General features: G+C 37.8%; 1 protein-coding gene across 6 annotated transcripts in view; it reads left to right on the forward strand.

Moving 5' to 3' along the window:
- LOC137922450 (patronin-like) overlaps positions 1–22,514 on the forward strand; it is a 99,549-nt gene that overhangs the window by 71,156 nt on the left and 5,879 nt on the right. For 2 of the 6 annotated variants that reach the window (XM_068765447.1, XM_068765446.1), the window contains 18 exons: positions 18–262; positions 928–1,019; positions 1,799–1,939; positions 3,762–3,929; positions 5,095–5,331; positions 6,303–6,620; positions 7,013–7,135; positions 8,607–8,800; positions 11,859–11,918; positions 12,615–12,688; positions 13,062–13,350; positions 13,737–13,964; positions 14,767–15,615; positions 16,282–16,518; positions 17,229–17,433; positions 18,080–18,154; positions 19,701–19,790; positions 21,104–21,211. In XM_068765447.1, the coding sequence (XP_068621548.1) occupies positions 18–262; positions 928–1,019; positions 1,799–1,939; positions 3,762–3,929; positions 5,095–5,331; positions 6,303–6,620; positions 7,013–7,135; positions 8,607–8,800; positions 11,859–11,918; positions 12,615–12,688; positions 13,062–13,350; positions 13,737–13,964; positions 14,767–15,615; positions 16,282–16,518; positions 17,229–17,433; positions 18,080–18,154; positions 19,701–19,790; positions 21,104–21,211 (3,733 nt within the window). The remainder of the gene's footprint in view (positions 1–17; positions 263–927; positions 1,020–1,798; positions 1,940–3,761; positions 3,930–5,094; positions 5,332–6,302; positions 6,621–7,012; positions 7,136–8,606; positions 8,801–11,858; positions 11,919–12,614; positions 12,689–13,061; positions 13,351–13,736; positions 13,965–14,766; positions 15,616–16,281; positions 16,519–17,228; positions 17,434–18,079; positions 18,155–19,700; positions 19,791–21,103; positions 21,212–22,514) is intronic. The other 4 variants (XM_068765441.1, XM_068765442.1, XM_068765443.1 and 1 more) reach the window with 4 other exon arrangements.

Consider the following 22,514-nt stretch of genomic DNA (forward strand, 5'->3'; position numbering starts at 1 on the left):
CGAATATTCCATTTCAGGATGATACGTCGACCAAAGTACCACCGCTGCGAACTCTACAAGAGGCATGCGACGGCACGGCTCTTGCGGCATTGGTCTCCTTCTACTGCCCAGAGGCCCTGCCCCGGTCGTCAGTGCGCGTGGGCCGCATGACGTCCATCCACGACTGCCTGCACAACCTCATGCTCGTCCGGGACTTCTGTCGAGAGCGTCTGCCTTATGACGTGTTCCATATGATGCCTGAGGACGTTGCTTACATGCGCGGGTAAGTGCCACCAGCTACATTTTAATAAAAATGAATAGCCAGATGTGCCAAACGCCCAAGACTTGAATGATGCGAATATTTTTTTCTAATTTATCGTCAATGCACGAGGAAGATTCTTATGATAAAAGAAAATTGGAAAAAAATTCACTTTTTTTCCAATGTACATAATAAATCATAAAATAAATTAAATAAATGTTCCTAACTGTCATACATTACATGTCAATTAAATTAAGAAAGACATGTATATACATATATTGAAAAAATATTTTATGCAATCAAGCATCGCAATAAATATTCGATACTACTATTAATAATAGCAGTGAGGGGTTCAGTTCACGGGTAGTCGGTGGACGCGGGAGACAGGACCAGTAATCCTGGCGATTTTTGAGGGAGGCCTATGCCTGGTAGTGGACGTCCATCGGCTGATAAGAAATGCACGAAATTGAAGAATTTTTTATAAGTTTAATTTTCCATATGACATAGTGCTAGATAAACTTTCCAAAAAAGATACGACACAAGAAATTGGAGTCTATTTTCTTTGCTATTTTATTATCGGTAGGGACAGCCAGTTACTTTTAAGAATTCAAGATTATGATGATGTGTTAGAGATTTGAAATCTTGACGTCTTTACAATGTTGATTCATTTTATTATTTTCGTGTTTCAGATCTATGCGTCAAAACTTGGTTGCGTTGCTCGCCGATCTGTTTAATATGTTGGAAGTTCATCCCGTGAAGTCTGTAAAGTACCCGGGAACCGGTGAGTGCTGTTGAAGTAGTTCACACGTTATCTAACATTAATCAATTACGGATGTTGCATGCACTAGAGCTGTAATGGGAGTATGTGGTCATAATATCAAAGGTCCTATGCCCACTAATTCTTATAAATTTTTCCCATATAATAAAAGTGAATAATCATGGGGCGGTCCGAAGCGCTTTTTGTAACGCTGATGTACATTTTAGGCGAATCTGGGCTTTGTGGTATTACATTGATTTCAATACGAAGGTTTTGAATGAACGCAATACTTTTATTTGCAGTACGAACTTATACTTTAAGAATTAATCGTTGATTTGTTTCTAATTTGAAGAAGTATTACCGAGGTAAGTGTTTGGATATGTTTCGAATGATGTAAGAATATCGCTTCGCTGGTTACCGTTTCATTCTCTATCAGGTCACCCTGTCTTTTCCAAATGTAAAATTCACTTTGGTAATTCATTCGCATTATCGACGTTGGCAACGTGTCTGTAACATGAGCTATACAGCTAAGTATGACAAAAGGTTTAATCATAGATAGTGCACTAAATTTTCATATTTTCAAAATTGTAATCATTAATCGGTATGCGCTTCGACATCTAACATTCAGTTGCTAGAATACTTGCATCGAGTCTTGGCTCTGAATGCGTATGTCTGTCTCGAGTGTAAGACGCATGAGACGAGCGCGGCGCGGGTAAGTGAAGGCAGGGTGACTGTGTGCGCGCGTGCGTACGTACGTGCGCGTGTGTGCGCGCGGCTGAGCGTGCGTGGTCGCGTGTCCGCAGCGCGCGCGGAGTGCAACGCGCACGGCGTGCGCCACAAGCGCTGCCTGCCGCCGCCGCCGCCCGTGCCCATCCCGGACCTGCGCGCCGACGCGCACGCGCCCCTCCACGCCCACGCCCACGCGGCCCACACGCCCCTGCCAGGTACCCAGTGCCGTGCTCTATGTGTAACTAGCGTCGAGAACGTCCGCAACTTCAAACCACGAAACTTGCATTCATTTATATAACATGAAAGAAAATAATTCAAATAAACATTACTGTAACCACACTGAGTCCAGTACAAGGATCAACAGTGACAATATGTGTTTAACTATATAAATTATTTGCATCAAAAGATGAATACTTCGAGTTGACATCTTATATATAATTATATACTTAAAATTATATATTATAATGATATTTATATCTAAAGGCCTACAAATTAATAACAATTTTCTATCAAAACATTAACTCTATAATAACATATCAAAATCCACTATGAGTTAAGAAAACTAAAACTAGTGCAACATTTGTTGAAATTTATCGAGCCTATAAACGCTTAAAGGAATGTCTAGGGTTATTGCCGAGAGATCTTGGCAAGACATTACCCGGTTAAGCATTATAGCATTTATTAACAGACAAACAGTCAAACTCAACTATTCATTATTATATACATATTTAAATGATACAAGATTAGTTGGTCGTCGAAGAATCAAAAAACAGGTTTGTTGGTACAAAAATTTGCTTTTGTGTATGTTTTTTCATATAATTTAATTTTATTTGTTTTTTTTTGTGCGAATCACTATTTAATGAGTGCTTATGCTTTATTCTACACGGCATTAACGCTTTCCGGTCTCGTCTAGCGCTCTGCATGTAACAGCTTCAATCCTAATACAATATCAACTTCATATCACGGCATATTGGAGTTCTGGCATTATGTCCTCGGAACTCCCAAAATGTTATTTAACTATGTTGTTTTTATTTTATTTAAGATATTTTTAACTGCAAATTCATTAAATTTATTTATGTCTGTACTGCATTTTATATGATGTATCATATCATGAATTGTAATTAGTGTATAGCGTATTATTGTATTTAATTTAATCATATCCATCTTCATTGTATTTAACTTTGAATTTATTATGTAAATTGTTTTTATAGATGCCCACTGATCATGTTCAGAAATGTAATAAGATTATGTACTAAATATTGGATTTTAAAACGCTAAAGCTAGAGTTGAATTTAAAATGCTGCAAAATATGCTTTAGCGCTCGTTTTACGCTATTAAAGTTTATTCATACTGTATCGAAATACGGTAACTAATCAGTTTCAAATTATTTCGACTGTCACCGGTAAATTTTATGCTTTACAGTTAACTGTACATTTAGAGTTAACGTATATTTATTCGCAATTTTAAATAAGAACATACAAGCATAAATTATTTCATAAACATGTCATTAAATAAGTACAATACCCGGCGATAAATATTGCACATCACACATTTGGAAAGAGACAATCGGTACTATCTCTGTCCCACACTACCTATGTGACGTTTTGTCAGTCGTTGTATTTCGTGCGACAGAGGTAACGCTCTACGAATCCGAAATTACCTAATTGTCTCTTTCTAAAGGTCGATGTGCCATATTTATCGGCAGGTATTGTAATGTCAATTCAAAGGTGCTATTCAATTTTGATTTTTATACTGCTAATATTACGATTCAATTTCGGCTACTGTAGTTGAGAGTCATGCCAGTTATTCATCAAGTTATATCTGCACTTTTTCATCGTATTACTCGGTGATTGTTTGTGATACACGAATGTGTTGCACATATCACGTTTGTTAAACTTTGAACCTTATTCCGTTAAGGTAAGGGCTTACTTTTAGTTGTTTACCTGTGATACAAAGGTACCAATAATAACATTCATAGTAAATTTATTTCAAACAATAGTCGCTATTATTTGTAACGCATTAAGGTCGATTTCACAGTGTCACGATCGCCTTCGGCGAGTGTAGTTCGGGGAAGGGGCTCGGGGCGGTCGGCGTGCTCTACGCCCGAGCGGCGAAGTGCGAGTCCACAACGAGACGAGTTCGTAGTTCACAGGGGCAGGGCGATCACCACTCTATCAGCGCTAGTACGTCGCGATGAGGACAATGGTTTGTTTCTTTTTATCTATTAATATCCATGTATGTGGTATTACCACCGTCGGTCACTTCTTTAAATAGAAAGTTCGATAAGACGCATATAAGAAGTTAACAGACGATCACAAGAAGAATATAGTTTAATAGTCAAGGGTGCGTTCGCCTTCAGAAGCCAGGAGTAGCAAGTGCACTGGAAAGCTAGTGGCGAAGGCAAGCATCGCATGTTTCAATGGTTTCTACCTTATACGGTCATGCATTGAAATGAATGTATCGTGCGCCACATTGATTTATATAGTGACGACTTCTCCTGGGCTTTCTTCTAAATATTTTTATTTAACAAAATATTAAATTACATTATTTACATAAATTATTAAAAAATAATATATTTAAATGATTGTCTGTTCATCTCAATATCTCTTGAATCATAACACTTGAAATTTGATAAAATATACTTTTCGGTCAGAATAGGTCTCAGGAAGGAATACATATGTGTATATCTTGTAACCAACTAAAAACCCACCACACTTTCCAATTTTCGTACGTACGTATAGGACAACATTACATCATCATCATCTCATCTGTTACCGCCATGGAATCCGTTCATCTTATAGATCACCAGAGAGCTATATGATCATGAACGATCAATGTAAAAAATTATTCTTCGTTACATACATATATATAAAGCTTTAAACGTATAAGTCTACTAGAAGATATCGTAACTGCTGTACTGCCTCGTTTTGCTGAGGTGCAAAACGAGGCGAGGTGGTTGATGCGGTACAGTGGACTTGGTATCACTATTTTTTGAACCCAAAATATTGGTATCAAATCGTATACAGCATTGAATTACGAATCTTTTGAGACGGACAGATAGTTTGTTCTATTAGCTGGGTAATGAGGCTATTTTTGGCAGTTTTAACTGGGCCTTTTGTCCTTTAATGAACTACCTCTCACTTAAGAGGAACAATATATCAACGGTCTTTTTTACGTGGTAATAATCGTTTTAGACGGTTACATTTTATTTTCAGAATCTTAGCCCTGTTTTTTTGCGGAGGGATTTTTTTCCTTTGAGAGCTGAATATTAAAATATGTATTATCAAAGCATGATATCGATACTTTTCACGTTATATGGAAAATTGTTTTAAGAAAAAGATGTACACTGTGTTTGTATGCTCGTGCACAGTGTTCGGCGTGTGCGCGACGTCGGGCGTGGCGGCGGGGCGGCCGTCGTCGCGGGGCGCGCGCGAGTCGTTCGCGGGCCGCCGCTCGCGTCGCTCCTCCGTGTCCGACGACAGCCAGCTCACTGTGGAGAACTTCGGCGGCTCGCAGGACCGCCTGCACTTCGCCGGCCGCAACCCTGAGAAGGAACTCGCCACTGTCGCTGCCATGCCGCAACAGCGAAAGATCTCCGCGCCTGCCGGTACATGCACGAACACATGCGCACCGCCTTACACAAATACACACACATTTATATGCAATACAAATCGTTCATTGTTACATATTAAATAGTTGTACGTGCATTGCCGATCTAAGGTATCTGTGGGGGAATATACCATAATCGCCGCGCTTGGCAGGCGGGTTGGCGATTGCAGTGTAGTATTATGGTACGCAGAGGATGGTGCTGCCTATCCTCCGGAAACTTGTTTATAAGCAGTGACAATCCTACTTAATGCACAAAGTGTGAATTACATATAAGACTGTGTCCCAGGTATCAAACCCGCGACCTACGATTGCAAATCTCATTCCACTACCACTGGACTACCACTGTTTAACTGTACATCCATAATAATATCTATTATTATTCCACCACATGAAGTATAGCTGGCTGGCAAGTGCCTCCTATGAACATGTATAGGTCTCATTATTATCATTTCCATCGTAGGACGTTTACTGCTAAACAAAAGCCTTCTCCATAGCTTTCTGGTAAAACCAGTAGGTAGAAGCTCCGCCTGTCCACCTTTTTGCCGGCTAATCACTAATTATAATATAATATTTTTTTCACAATCTTAACTTGCTTTTGCCTAAAGCTCATCATTTATATTATTTACGATTGTAGTAATTTTATGAGTTTCATTGTTTTCCTAATTTCAAATAATAATTATAATTTGTCTGTATATTAATTAGCTATCTGATATTTCTACTGTTGGAACACAAACTTTTTCTAAGAAGAGCTTTAATTAATGTGTCTTACATACTCAATTATGTAAAGATGCCCAAGAGTAAAGCGCTTAGTTGGTTTTGTTTTGTTGTGGGATTTTTTACTCTATCTGTTGTTGCAGGATGGCATTATAAAGGAGGTTTCATTTGGTTCTAATTTCTTTCAATTGAGCGTTTCCATTCAAAGAGAAAAATGATATGAATAAATAAATATTCATTTTACATGAATTCCAGGGCCCATAGATTACAACCCACCGTTGCGTTCGTCGCGGCAGGATATTCGCGGCTCTATACAGTTCTTCCACGAGGACTACCAGAACGGAGCCCAGGAGGATCGTAGCAAGGAGCGTCAGCCACAGGCCGTCGACCAGCCATACTTCCCAATCAAGAGACAGCTAAGCAACGACACGATCACACTTAATCAGAACTACGGGCTGAGCTACAAGGGCGGAGGGGACGGGTACTACGCCAACGACAAGGACTCCACCGACGGAGACGCAACTAAAACGAGCTTCGCTGACATGAAGATCCGGAGCAACGGTGACCAGCAAGGTTTGTCTGTGAATCATGGGGTGGTGGTAGTTGTGGTAGTAATATTTACCAGATATTATATACAATGATGTTAGAGTTTTATTAATGGCGTTTTTTCTCAGACCAATCAAAGTTTTATATCATTACATAATAAAGACATAAAATATGTTTTTGTTCTAGTGCCGTCACACTATATGACAATATACATACTCGGTAGTAATAGTATCTTTAAAAAACGGCTTCACGCTTTATAAGTAGACCACATATTCCCATTAACAAGTGTGTTATAAATGTAATTTAATAAATAACATATTAATCATGCACAACTTCATAAAATAAATTTTAAACTAACATACTAATTCATTAACATGAGATATATGTTTTTATTATGTGGGTGTGGTATTGTCCGTTAGGGGTGGGGAAGTTGAAGCAGGAAGGAGAACGGGAGGAGCGGCGAAAGACGACGACGTTTGTGACGCCGCCGCCCAACACGACCACGTGGCAGCAGCACTTCATGCAGCACGAGCACCAACCCAGTCAGTACATCTCACGTTTGTTACCAGAGATCGAATATTTGGATGAGAATTTAAGATAAAGTGTTGGCTTATTATGGAAATACCTTTGTATAAAAAAATACGATAGTGTACACCAGCCTATAGTCATCATCGCATGGCAGTGCAAGACTGATCATTGTACTGATCTTTAGGACAAGCGTTAATCTTGCAGTACAGGTATGATGAAGTTGATGATAATCAACAAAATCTCGGGAGATGGTTGTAGACCGCTGACAATATTTCCCGTCTTTGTCTGTAGTCTTTGTGTATAATTTCCTACCAAAAAGTAATTTCGGTAATATTTTTCAAGTTTATCTGAATATCCGATGTCTGTTAATCACATTATTCCATATTCATTGGTGTATTGATCATTTTGTATTCATTTTATGTTTTTGTATATTTATTACAAAACAGATGTGGTTTGTGGTACATTATTTTAAGTTGTTGTTTGCTTTATCATTCCCATAGGCTAATTTAAATTGATATAGAATTAAGGCATTACAAAAAAAGAATTAGATCCAGAATTGAAATTAATATAAATAATAACATCTGCAAGATTTTCACGTTTGAATTTAGCTAAATAAAACATCAGGACCATAATGTGAAAGAAACGCGTATATTGGACTAACTAGTCAGTAATAGACTGCAGCCAACTTAAGATTCGACACTAGTTAACTTAAACCATAGCATTAATACATTACTTGAAATATGTTAGCCTGAAGAGTACAATACCATGCTTCCTACATATTCACGTCATAAAATTGTTTACGAATTAAAACTTTGCATCAGAGACTTATAAGCTAACCTTACTATAGAGTAATCACTTCTAGACATTGTCTTATATATAAGAATTAAAAGTAATGAAAAATGTAATAAGAGTATAACTATATAGATTTGATTGATGTTGATGCTGCTATATAGCAGTATATTGCTACATCATTTTAAAGTTCTATTTGTCAATAACAATAATTGAATATTCTTTTATGACAGCTCATTTATATTTTTGTCAATAAAATATCATTTATTCCTATATCTTGTGATTTTTATTATTATTAGAATATGGGTAAAATTATTTATTCGTTAATTCATTGCTTTTTCTTCATGTTTCTTTATTATTTCTGAGGCTAGTGCGATCCAAGTCAGTTTGACGTTTTTAGTTTATTATTGTATTATAATTATAATATTTATTATAGCCTATTAATTATAAGTGTATGCTATATATATGTATGCATATTTTTCTACTACTTCTGCTATTTCTTTACTAAAGAGATTGTCTCATGTGATAAGACCGCCCATTGTACTTTTTTGTTTATTATTTTGAAATTATTTAAACGTGTCCTAGCGTACACAATAAAGAATCAATAAATATATATAAAAATACTATAAATAAATGTTCTACAGTCTCAATATTCAAATTATTTAGTTCTAATCAATCATGTTATAAATTGTACAGACGGCGACGAGCTATCCGACGATGCGACTTCGCCGAGCGGCGGGCAGGCAATGGCGGCGCAGCTCAACAATATACGACTGAAGCTGGAGGAGAAGAGGAGACGCATTGAACAGGAGAAACGGCGCATGGAGGTCGCCGTCAACAGGCAACGTCAGCAGCTCGGCCAACAGGCTTTCTTGCAAGCTGTCACCAGGGTATGTACTTTAAGCTCTCTAAGTATATGTTCTCTAAGTAGGTTCCTACACCTCAACAACTAAACACTAGATCGAGAGTGTTGTAGCTAAAGTAATTAAAAAGCTAATAAAACAATAATATTTCATGTTTCAAGGTAATCACTGCAAATGTATCGTTGCTCTGTTTGAATTTGTTTATATAGTCACTTAGTAATATATAAAGATAGCACAGATGACAGTTATCCTATAACTTTTTTTCTTAATATTAGTGAAGCTGCTGTGATCAGTTCCTTAAGATCATTAATAATAAATTATACCCGTATTTATAGTAACTATTTATTATTTTTGTACCATAGTGATAACAGTTAATTATTTAAAAAAAGTAGAACTTTCGTAAATAGTTGTTCCCAAAGTTATTTAAATTAGATATTTATTCACATTTATATGAAAATGAATGTGATACATAATAGGCCATAAAGCATGGTCTAGCAATATAATAATTTTGAAGTAAATGATATTGGGGATCTTAGGTGTGGTAGCTAGTATATATGAAGAAGTATGTTAAGTAGATTTTGCACAGACAGTAAATTTAGAAATATATATTTTTGAGTTAATTTTGTAATTACTTAAAAAGAAGGAAGTTTAGTGTTGTTTGAAATTATAGCAGAATAAATTAATTACTTTATCTGTGCACTGGTGTCTACTTTGTATGTGTGTGGGTTTTTTTTTTGTTTTGGGAATATGTTTTAAACCTGTATTACAGACACGATTAAAGTAAATAGTTTTAGTTGTAGTTAAATTTAAACCAAGTATATAAATTTGCAGTGAGCTAATTTTTTTTTTGAATTATTAAATGTTTGGGTTGTTAGAATTTTAAAATTAGAATGTTTATTGCTATTTTTTAAATAATGATATGATATCTTTTTGCACTATAACAAAGTACACAAAAAATAACCTTCTTTTATAAAATTATAATTAATGCATTCATCATATTATATTTTATGAAAGTTGGTGTACAAACAGTGTAACTAACTTTTTTTTTTATTCTAACCTATTTGTTTGCAACGGAACGTAAAATGTGTTTTTCTATTTAATAGGATGCATTTTTGCAATACCAGTTGGCCTCCTTGGTGAGTGGCCGATTAAAAGTATCGACCATTTTTATTTAGACGTAGCCCATATCAGATTCGTTATTTTGTTTTATACAAATTGAATGTTTGCCACAGTTACGTACTCGCTTACACAGCTTTCATCGGAGAAAATTTTAATATAAATTATTGAAGTATTTTTTCAATTACCGAGGCAATATCGATTACATTATTTACTACTATGCATTGATTGAAAACATTATTTCATGTAAAGTATAGTTTTGCATACAGAATACAAACATACGCTTAAAATTTAGAAATAGAGTACTGAACAGTTTAAATCTGCTGCAATGTATTTTAACGGCTTACTCATTGCAACGTTTATTTTTAATAATTAAGTATTTTGCATCACATAAATTCATCAAACCCAATAAGTAAGTCATTTTTTTTCGTTAACAATTATTTTTTCTTCTACAAGAAGAATAAAGAAATTTTATTTACATTGAAGTACATACGTATTTTATGTACATAGCCAATATTGTTATAATTTTTTATTCCAAGTTTTGTTAATAACTCATCTTTGATAAATTTCAATGTTTTATACGTTTAGCCAGTTTAGTCTATTAAAATATCAATATCACTAGGCTGTTAAAAAGTTATATTGTATGTTGATAGTAAAAAATATAATATATCAAGCAGAATTACATTTTAAGCTACAAATGAGATAATTAAACTAGATAATTACTTACACTTAATTCAATTAACCTAGTAATTTCCGGTTTTTCAGTATCCTTGAGTTCAATGGAAAAAATTATAAGTGTGAATATTTAATTATTTTTACAATTTTTTTTTGTTTTAATGTACATTACACTCATAGATACACAATTCGTTGCAAAACAAACATAATGTAATATAAATTGATAAGATGTAATGTCATCACGTTCTGTAGATCATAAATATCAACTATAAATTTATAAATATATAATTATCACTGTGCGATTATTTGTAAATTTTGAAATCCATCCATTATTATTGAAAGCAATATTTAAGCATTAGTTTTACATCGAAAATAACGCAATCGGCTACTTTTAGCTTAGCTTATTTTTATTTATAAATAATTCGAACTTTTACACTTGATATTTTTTTAATTTTTTTAATAATAATTATCTCTTAAATTCGTTGCTAATAATCGCTCAGTACAGTCGTCACACTTGTATGACTTGTACACTAACGCATGGGTTGTAAGCGCAATGTCCGGGGTGTACGTACGTACAAAATTTTTGTATGTAATTCTTATTCCAACACGTTGCTATGTACATCACTTACGAAAGCGTACGTTGCTATGTACGTCACTAACGAACGCGTACGTTGCTGTACACGTTACTTACGTAAGTGCACGTAGCTGCATGCATCACTTACGTACGAGATCGTTGCTGCAAAAGTCACTTACGTAAGTGCACGTTACTGCAATCGTCACTTACGTACGGGCTCGTTGCTGCAAAATTCACTTATGTAAGGGCACGTTGCTGCAAACGTCACTTACGTAAGTGCACATTACTGCAAACGTCACTTACGTACGGGCTCGTTGCTGCAAAAGTCACTTATGTAAGTGCACATTACTGCAAACGTCACTTACGTACGGGCTCGTTGCTGCAAAAGTCACTTATGTAAGTGCACATTACTGCAAACGTCACTTACGTACGGGCTCGTTGCTGCAAAAGTCACTTATGTAAGGGCACATTGCTGCATACGTCACTTACGTACAGGCTCGTTGCTGCAAAAGTCACTTATGTAAGGGCACGTTGCTGCAAACGTTACTTATGTAAGGGCGCTTTGCTGCATACGTCAGTTACGTACGTGTACGTTGCTGAGTACGCTATTTACGTACGAGCACGTTGCTACGTTCGTACTGGGCTTTTGTGCGTGCGTACACGTCGAACGTCGCGCACGCAATATGTTTGTTACGGTGGAGGTGCACGTGCGTGTTGCAGGGTAAGGGAGCGCGAACGCCGGCTGATGATGATGCCAAGGACGAGACACCCCAAAAACAGGTAACTGGGGCTAAACAATTTGCTTTCAATCATACCTTCTGAATGTTATAATTGTTAGACATGTTGGGTTTTTGTAGATTTTTTGTCATGTACCATATAAATGTTATTGGGATGTTGCGATCAAATATATTTAAGTAAATTCTTGTCATTTACAACAAACATAGCCATCCTTAAAAATAAGTTATACGAAAAAATAATAATATTAATCATTTACTTAATTAATTTCTTTTTATTCCAAATTGTTGTGTGCATGAATTTTTGTTTTTGAATGCATGTTTGAACTCGTAATAAACGCTAAGTGTTTGCTTGGTTGTATTTAATTTTCTAAGTTATAATTTAATTACTTATTTACATTAAAAACCTAATATTTCACCTGTCCCATTATTGTAAAATACAAAATTTTTATTTTTTAATTCTTCGCATGGCGCTTATACATTTGATGACTATACCAAAATGTAGTTTAAATTCTTAATAATAAAAAGTGACGGACCGCTAAGCGAAACATAAGACGTCCACATATAAGATAGATAACTTGTTAAGGTCATCTGAAGACACTATATGAAAGCCTCATCCCACCCTTAGAAATGAATGGGAGAGGTCTATGTCCAGCCGTGGGCGTCCAACGTCTAAAATAATGATGATGAATTCGTATTAGCCGTTTTAATTTTAATTTAATTTTAACTTATCCCTTTGCAGGAAATGGTAGTGGAACCTCCCAATCAATCTGCAGAGAACATAGCCCTAGAGCAGTATCAACAGTCTATTGCAAAGTAAGATTAATATTTATTTTTTATTTATCATTAATTATTTTTTAATTAAATGGAATGATAATAATTAAATTGCTATAATAGTTCATAAGTTAAGGTAAATAAAAATGTCCTTAATCGAAATCAAATGATACTTAATTATTCATATGTTAAAAATGATATTTAATTCTTATTACACTAGTAATGACATTTCTATCAATTTAATATTGATAAACTTGTGCATGTGCTTTTAGAACTTCGTTTTCGTGGTTTCCGTCCCAGTGGTGGAAAACAGCTATTCTATTTGTTCTATCATAGAAAAGTCAATTACGTATAAAAATGAAAAATCTAAATGTAAAAAACAACAATCGACATAGCCAGTGTCTAACTATTGCAGAATGAACTCTAGCCTGCAGGATATACAGAGCGACATCGCGCGCCTCGCCAGCCAACAGAGCCAGCTGCAGCAACAGCAACAACAACAGCACCAACAGCAGCAGCAACAACAGCTGCAGCAGCAGCAGCAACAGTTGCAACAACAGCAGCAACAACAGCTGCAACAACAGCAGCAGCAGTTGCAGCAACAGTTGCAGTTGCAGCAACAGCAAGCGAAGCAGTTGTTCCAGCAGGTCCAGCCTCCACAGTCACCTTACCAACAGCAAATTCAACAGAACATTCCGCAGTTGGTGAGTGTGAAACACATCTAAAAATATAATTCTTTTGACCACTTTTACAATTACTGTTATAATAAATATCTTTGACGTATTCATTGTTTTCTTAACACAGCAATGTGTGATATTGTTGTTGTAAGTTTTAACTGTAAGTTATGGGAGTTTCATATTGCTTAAACTGAAATATATGCAACAAGCCTAAATAAAACACCTGCTTGCTTCGATAACCCACTGCGGAATCTCTACAGCATATACTCAAGCTTCTATTCCACTCTGAAACTCGCTCTCTAAGTTATATTTAGCTGAGCTAATCCTCCATTTCGCACGTTCCGTGAGCAATCCCTTCCAATTTTTTGGTCCATCCACCGGCGCACAGTAACCCCCCGGGGCGCACATTGCAGCATAGCCAGTTCAGTTCGGCGCACAACGTGTCGCGGGCCGGGCTGGCGTCTGGCTTCGGCTCCACGCCCCACATCCCTCGCGACTACTTCGGTTACGAGGGATACCGCGAGACCGAGGAACCTTCACGCCAGTTCTACCTGCACGACGGGCCCGCGCTGCCGCAACGTCGCACCTGGGCTCAGCATGCGCAGATGCACCAAGAGAACACGGAACTACGCGGCTGGCAGGTACACGCGCCTCATACCAACATGTCCGTCAACATTCACTATTGTTTGAGATGGCGCTCGTCACACCAAGGTCCTTACTAGATATAAGCGCTGCTGAAGTTTCGTCCGCTACTTTTTTTTCTTGCCTTAACGAAGTGTCTTCTTCCAAAGTGCTAGTAGTGTTATCAGCCAGGTAATAGCAGCCGACTAAGTTAGGGTTTGGCTCTATCGGAAGCCTTTGTGTCTGAACTGAACCAGGAGTTACAACCCAATCCGAGCAGCTCTCATCAATAAAGACTGTATTGTACTGGACATTAAAGTATTTGTATTAAGCAATGAATTAGAATAATATTTTTGTAATATTCAATGGCCGTCTGATATATCGTTGAATAAAAAACGAATATATTAATAACCATCAAAACACTCCGTAATTAAAACTTTGAAAGTAGAGTAAGAGTTAAGATTTTTTGTAAAGTTTTATTTGTTTATGAAACTTGTTTCGCTTTGTTGCAGTAATTCTACATTTTTGCAAGTGCCAATAACCTTGCACCTAACAAGCATTCTCTCTGCTTGCTCTGATATCATGTTATGAAGTCACAACCAGCAATGAACTTGGCACAAAATTGCTTTTGCACGTCTGGTGTGGGTCGTTTCTACAATATTGTACTAAAATCTATTTGTAGTTATGATGAGGATGACTACGTAATGCGCTTCTGATGGCCGCTCTACAGTGTCAGCGACGCACGACGATTTCAAGCGACACCAGTAATTGTATGGCACAATTTTTGTTTTTTTAGTAAATACCTTTATGTTGGTATTTCAGGTCCATCAACAGAATCATCAACAGTTCCAGCAGCAGCACGAGCTATCACAAAGGACTTGGAAGTCGCCGTCGCCGCAACCGCCGCCCGAGCGCAACTGGAACCCACAGGGCTTCGTCCTTCACGACAGGACGAACCAGCCTTTCCAAGTGCACTATAATAACGACCGCTATCAGAACGGTACCGAAAATATTCGAGAAACACAAAATCATTTAAGCTACACTGTGATAAACCCCAGTCAATACGTGTCCCAGTCCCCTCCCCTGGCGTCGAGTCCGCACCGGCGCTCAAAGACGCCGCAACGGCAAGGATCGCTCCCGGAAGTTTCCAGAAAGCCCGAACCCGTCAGCTTGCAGCAACTGCAATCCCCCGTCCCGATACAACCCCCGGACGACATGGAGCCGCAGAACATTTCGTTTATCGGCAACGCGGAGGACGACGCGCTCCGGCAAGGCATCAACAGACTGAACATATCGTCGGGCACGCGCACGTACCGCATCCCGTCGCCAACGCGGCCCTCGCTGAACAGGAGCTCGTTCCAGCACATGGAGCAGGAGGAGGGCGGCGAGCAGAACGAGAAGGGCTTCTACATCTCGTTCGATAACGAACAGCCGAAGAGGCCAAAGCCGCCGCTGCGAGCGAAACGCGGCTCGCCGCGGAAGGAGCGCTCGGCTTCGGAGCTTAGCCCCGAGCGCAGCCCTGAGCGCACGTGGGAACGCGCGCCCGACGAGCGACCGGGCGCTGCTAGCGACGTTTCGCAGCGAAGGGAAACGCCGCCTAGAGAGCGCCCGCACCGGCCCGCCAGCGCAGAGCCCGCCGCGCTGCTCATCGGCGAGCTCAACCCTGACCCGGTAACCAACCACACTTACTAAGCTCATTTCAAATCAAAGTAAATTGCTGTACCGCGCCTTTGGTACGTGCGCCGCGAAAAAGAGGGAGGACTATCGATCGCCCCGTTCCGACAGTAGACCGGTCGCGGTGGCGTTCATACTTTACTTTCACAACCGCCACCACGCCGCGCCTTTTTAAAGCGCAGAACATTGGTTTGGCAGCACTGGTAGTTATCAAAACTAATGTACTTAACCTTAATAGTAATGTTCTAAGAGATATTTATTTAGTTAAGCGCAGGGATATTTGTTAATCGATCATATTCGATATATGTTTCTCGGATATAGACCGCGCGTTGTGTGTGCCATACTGATAATACACTTTGAAAACAAGCAACTTAGCTGAGTTCGTCGGAAGAGGCTGGATGCAGGTCGCTTTCAAGGGAGGTCTTTATACGAATGGAGAAGGGCTTCGTTGCGAGATCAAATTAAAAATGAGGATATCTGTTGAAAAACCAAGGTGCACGTAGCTCGAAGAATTGTTGATCTAAAGTCGGAGTGGGCGCACACCACTTGTGATGGCTTTGAGTGTTCCCTAGATGGCGCTAATGAGCGGTTTTTTTTGATACGTTACTGCTGAGATTAAAAAGGTTTTTTTTATTAATTTCCAACAATTTTGCACAATTTCAGAACTCGGCAGAAGAAATGGAACGTAAGAAGGAACGCATCATGCTGCTGTCCCTGCAGCGGCGGCAGCGCGCGGACGAGGCGCGAGCGCGGGCCGATGCCGCAGCCGCCGCGCGCCGCGCCCGCGAAGAAGCTGCACAAGAGCAGAAGCAGGCGCGCAAGGAGGAGCAAGCGCGCCGCCGCGAAGCCATTCTGCAGCAGTATAAGCTCAAGAAAGCCATCGAAGAGGCCGAGCGGGAGGTACGTACTAATGCACTCTAAATCACCAGCATTGAAAAACTGATTAGAGTCATGGGTTGACCAGGATTGAAAGAAGTAGGAAAGGCGCGGCGTCTATTATCCTGCATACTTCTTCTTTTCTACTGATGGACGCACACTGCAAGACATTTGCCTCCCCCAAAGATCGCCACGATGACCGGTCGTGAGCTGCCCGCATCCAGCGACTTCCCCCGATCTTAACTATGCCGTCGGTCCACCGAGTGGGGAGCCTACCCGCACCACGTCTACCGGCTCGTGGTCGCCACTGGAGAACCCCAAAGACCATTGGTTGCAGGAGCGATATGCCCCGCCCACAGCTCATTCAGACAAGCAATTCTTCAGACTACCTCGGTGATTTTGGTTCTTAGAAAAGAGGCGTAGTGAAAAATGGTGAATGTATAATCAATTTGCTATCAAATAATGTATATTATGTTTGTTACCTTATCCAAAAATCAATGTTTTAAAAATAGTAAACATAATGATGATGTAAAAAAAACTTTTAAATTCAGATTACTACGTATGAAATAATTATTGTTTATTATTTGTACATGCGGACTTTGAACTGCCAGTAGTTATTAGCCTGTCGCATTCTAATAGAAAAAAAAAAAAACAAATTAATGTAACATATTTCACAGTGATCATACATACCTGTAAGTAAGAAATAGTAAACAATTATAAAAATCTAATTCCAGGGTAAAGTGTTAGATAAAAGCGAATTCCTGGAGACGCTGAAGACTGGCGGGCATCCGGCAGGCGGTCCAGGCATGGGGGGTGGTACCACGCGCCTGCGAGGCAAGCCGGCGCGCGCGCGTCCTAAAACCATACACGTCGATTCCGGAGCCCTGCACGCGGCTGAAGGCATGCTCGCCAAGCAGCCCTCTGCCACCAACTTGTCGGGTAAGACACCTTAATTCATGTCCGCTTATAGAAACCCACTGATAAGTATAGGCCTCCCCCAAATCGCTGATCCGGCACTGCTCGCATTCAGCGTCTTCGCGCGACATTCGCTATCCCGTCGGTCCACTTAGTGGGAAGGAGGGGGGAGGCTTTTCGTTTAGCTCGTGGTCGCCAACGGGAACCTTGCAGTTCCCACGATTCCTTGCGCATCTACAAATGCTGTAACTAACTAAGCACTTTGCGAACTCCTGATCCGACGGAATTGACAGCTTTAGTTGAGATTACCCTAAGAACTGTTTAAGCTTAGTACACTAGAGTAAATTTCTAGTTTAGTAGCGGTAACGAAAGATCCGATAAGGCTGAAAATTCTAGCGGTGAATGCATTTGTCAGTTAAAAATAGCAATGTGAATGTATGTTTGCTTAAGTAGAGAAATTTTAATTTAAAATTTGACATTCTAGTAAATAAAATTTGTTTGAACATATAAACACACAATGGTGTATTTAAATTAATTTACAATTTTGTTTTTAATAATTAATTGCACCGATTTCCAAGCGATAACGCTCACAATTATGTGCTTTATGACCTCTCACCATTCCTGTCCCGTTTGCGTGTGTGCGTGTGGCTGTACGTGTGCGTGTGTGCAGCGGGCGGCACTATGCGGCGCGACTACTACCGCGGCTCCCAGGACAGCCTCGCCGAGCGCGCCGGCCTCTACAGAGGTGAGTGGACAAAGCCTTCATGCAAATGAACCGATACGAACGAACTCCTGTACAACTACATCCAACTCTTTTTTTTTTTACACGGTAAGAAGTATTTATTTAACGAAAAAATTGTTTCAATTATAAAAAATAAATAAAATTAATGTACATTCCAAATTCAAATATAATAATTGTGCACTCTTATTTTGGACTAGACCAAAACCTAGGGTCATTGTATCCCCCAAATGTATTTTGTTGTTGTATAGATAAGTTACTGTAAGCACTGTCAAAATGATAAATAAAAAAAATAGGGGATCATGGTAGAACACCAAAATTGTTAATAAATGTTTTTATTGTTATAGGTGAAACACATTATTTCATAATTGTGTAAAAAGAGTCAGATGTACTTTACTTTTAATTATAAAAGAATTAATAGTTCATTCTGTTTCATAAGTGAAGGTTCACGCTCTAATCTCGCTTTCTTTTGAATTTTCATAGCTTATTAAAATTACAGTGTATGTATTATTGCATGAAATTCCTAGTTTGATGTTGTAATAGGCTGGCAAAAAAAGTTTTTTTTGCATTTAATATGAATATTCAAGATATAACGTATTGTTACTTTTAGAGATTTTTTTACATTTAACTCCATGTAGATGTTATTTTGTTCGATGACTTGGTGAGCTTGATAATCTAGAAAAAAGTTTACACACTTGTTTTTTTTTAATATTATCAATACCAGATACAAGTTGTACCAAATAGTTTTTATTTCAAGTATATTCATTCTAATTGCGAAAATACTCTTTTCTTGGCCTAATATTATGTAAAACGACAAATAAGTTACAAAGATGTTTTAATATAATCATAGGGTCAGTAATTTATTGAAAAATGAATGGTGACTAGTACAAAATAATATATTTTGTATAAATTCAGAATTAGTTCTGTGGTTGGTCAGTAGTAAAGAACTGCTTTTACCTTCGTCGGTTAAAATTAAATTCCCTTCTAACCAAAAACTGTGTGATTAATGTTACATCGATTGTTGTCGCAAGAAGAAACCTAACCCAATCCAGGACAGAAAGATTCGAATGATGGCATGTGCCTTCTGTACCAACTTTGTGGATTGCAGCTCATTTCGTCTTCCTTAGAGCTGTGTCCAGATAGTGGGAAAAATAAATAATCGTTTCAGCCAGATAACGCTCCTTACTGGACATGGCTTCCTCGTATATTTTCAATAACACCGGTTAGAAGCATCCACCGTCGTCAATGACTTTATCAAAGTGTCTGACCACTTTGTGAGCGAATGTCCTAGATCGCACTTGCCGGCTTGATTCCAAAACGTCAAGACCCCAGCGGCCATATATTCTGCGCGCTATGTAACCTTCCACTTCAACTTGCCTTTCGTTCGTCTATGGATCATTGTTAGCACGATTCCTAATTCGACTATTAATATTACAAAAGTCAGAATTGCAAAATCAATAGTGTTTCGATCGATAAATATTAAGTTAAGATTAATTAAAGTTTTTTTTTTCTTGAAATGTTTTATGAGTAATAAAATATCGATGGTTTTCAGAGTCGCCGGTAGAAGACCGCGGGGGCGTGTCCCCGGGCAGTGCATCCAGCGGCGCGTTAGGCCGTCGCGGCTCATGCAAGACCTCACGAGGTCAGTTCCACTCCGCTTGCTTGACCAGCTCCAGCGCCTTGTATCTTCAGCTCTGGTTACATCATATAGCATGTCATAAAAAACAATTCGTATTTTTGTTTATCAAATTTACTATGATGTCGAGCTTTTGCTTGAGATTAAATTATTTATAATTTTTAGATAGACCCCCAGGTAAACCGATGACATAGTCAAAGTCTATGTTTTGCAGTCTGCCTGTTTCGGCTAACATGATGATGGAATTAATTAAATACATAGTACATATGTAGCAGCAATGATTATAATATAATAAATCAGAGCTGAAGATATTATTGCATATTTATCATGCGAAAACTAACACGGCGTGTTTGCTTCGCTGCCCACTCTCTTTATACTCCTCTCAAAATAGTAAACTAAACATTTTACTAAACTTGTATAATATTAAAAATCTAATAATTTAAAAATATTACTATTTTAAGCGGAGTAATATAATTATCTAGAGTAAAATGTCTGGGGATATGTTATGATAACGTACATTAAATATATTTTTAAATTAAATTCACGATCAAAGCAAATTTCCCGGACATACTTTGCCAGCATTAAATTATTTTGAACTCACATTTTTGAAAATGTAACTTTTAACTTAATTTATATTTGATTTGATTGAATGTGTTTTCTTGTATTTATAACAATGATAAATGACGTGATAAACTTTTTGTGATACGTACAAAAAGTTTACACGTGGCAAATAAATAAAATGCTCTTTCACGTGCTATTCGACGAGAAGGTCCAATAGCTTAATATCCCATAGTTAGTATAAAGTGCTTTTTGATTTTATTTGTAGCAGCTTCGAAATTATTATTTATTATCCTCGATTGGTTTATATATGTGTATTATTTCAGCAACGCATAGATTGGTTTAGATACACTTCAAATGCAAAATTTACGCTTTTATACGTATTATTATTTTTTTGGCGATTTATTTATGTAGTTTGCAAACTGGAACTAAAATCGATCAAACGGTTTATTTCTATTAGCTTCATCCAAAATTTTCGAAATACCCCCCTCTAGACCTTCCGCGCATCAGTTGGTTCCTGTTTCATTACTGTAATATAATGTAATTGTCATTCGAGATTTGCCTTGAGAGACTATATCGCGACATAGCATTAATTTTGTTTGCATTTATCAGTGCATCTCGCATAGTAAAGGAATGCGACGCACACCGCGGAGCGTGCTTATTGGCTGCATGTTGTCGCTCCGTCTGTGCCATTGTTAACCGTGGCGCCGCCATAACTGACGCATGTGATTGCGCGATGACATTTATAGGAAACATTTCAGAGCGTGTGAACGATGAAGTTCAGTCATCACGTGGAAGGTCTAAATATTCCACTTACCAGAGTAACTTTAAGGCTGGGAGGAAATCTAGCTCTCTTATGAACTTGTGCGGTAAGACACGTTTGAATCAACACCGATGTACAGGCTTCTCTCACGTTGGTACTGCCGGGTATTGGCTTGGTGCGTTGGGTTCTACTTTTGTTGCAGCGCTCCGCAGGGGACATTCCTATTGACAATTATTTTTAAAATAATTTAATACGATACTTGAAATGTAATAATTATGATGATATATAAATAATCATATTTTTCTTATTAAATAGTCTGTACAAGGTTATTGTATAAAGCGCCCTCCCAAACAACTGAAGAGCATGGCGACCTCTCCTCTCAATTCAATTAAATATTTATGTAAAGACTCACTCAAATTCTCGTGGAAGCACTGGAAGGTATTCAGACAATAAGAGGTAACTAGAGCAAATAGTAACATCTCGAAAATAAATGTTCATTTATTTTAAATGAATTTTAGAGAAGGAAAAAATATCATTTAAACTAAAAAGAATATTCAGTAACATTATAAAAATATGTAACATATCATTGACTTAAAGAATCCATAGAGAATGTCTCCTCTGAGTGATATTTCTTGTCTTGTGCACATCTTACTTTTTGGTTACGGTCCATATATTATCTGTATGTAAGGATATGGTAATATTTCTTTCAGGTTATATCTGTATATGCATGTTTTATCTTATCTACTGTTTGGTGTTGGCGTGGCATCGTTAGACGAACACTAAGATACTCTCGCAACTTTAACTGCGTAGTTAATATACACGATTCGATTATGCACACTCTAAATACCCTTTACAAAATTTATGATTGAATGAAATTTTTTAAACTAAGTTTTCTATAGCCGTTTGTTGTTAATAAGTAGACTAATATAAAAAATAATTCGTTTATTCCATTTTTAATATCAGTAACTTTTTTAAATAAGCAACTTTTCTACGTAAAGGATATTTACAAATACGTGGGTCAAATAAAAAACTCAACTTAATATACATATAGATGTTAATTGTAAAGTATATAAATTACTTTGTATTAAAAAAGTTTTGCTTTTGACTGTTATGAAATTCGGCTTCTTATGTTCAGTTCGCCGTATTAAAATTTATTTTGCGTTTGCGCATAGCGTAGGAATAGTGTCGCTTCGCTCGAAACATTGAAACCTTTATAAAAATCTTTTGATTTTACGTTATTCCTTTTATTTAATTATATATATTAAAAATGTAGACAACATAAGCCGTCGCTAAGATAGAATCAAATAATTTCTTTATCAGTGCCGTTAGATGGCGCTGATACAAACAATAGAAAATTAAGAATATCTTACGTTGCCACAGTCTCTCAAAAGATGGCGCTTTTGCCAAAA

This window comes from Battus philenor, unplaced genomic scaffold (genome assembly GCF_028537555.1).
Source record: "Battus philenor isolate CCGP_79_NKW_IND1 unplaced genomic scaffold, ilBatPhil1.0.hap1 SCAF_2, whole genome shotgun sequence".
In the NCBI taxonomy this organism is placed as follows: domain Eukaryota; kingdom Metazoa; phylum Arthropoda; class Insecta; order Lepidoptera; family Papilionidae; genus Battus; species Battus philenor.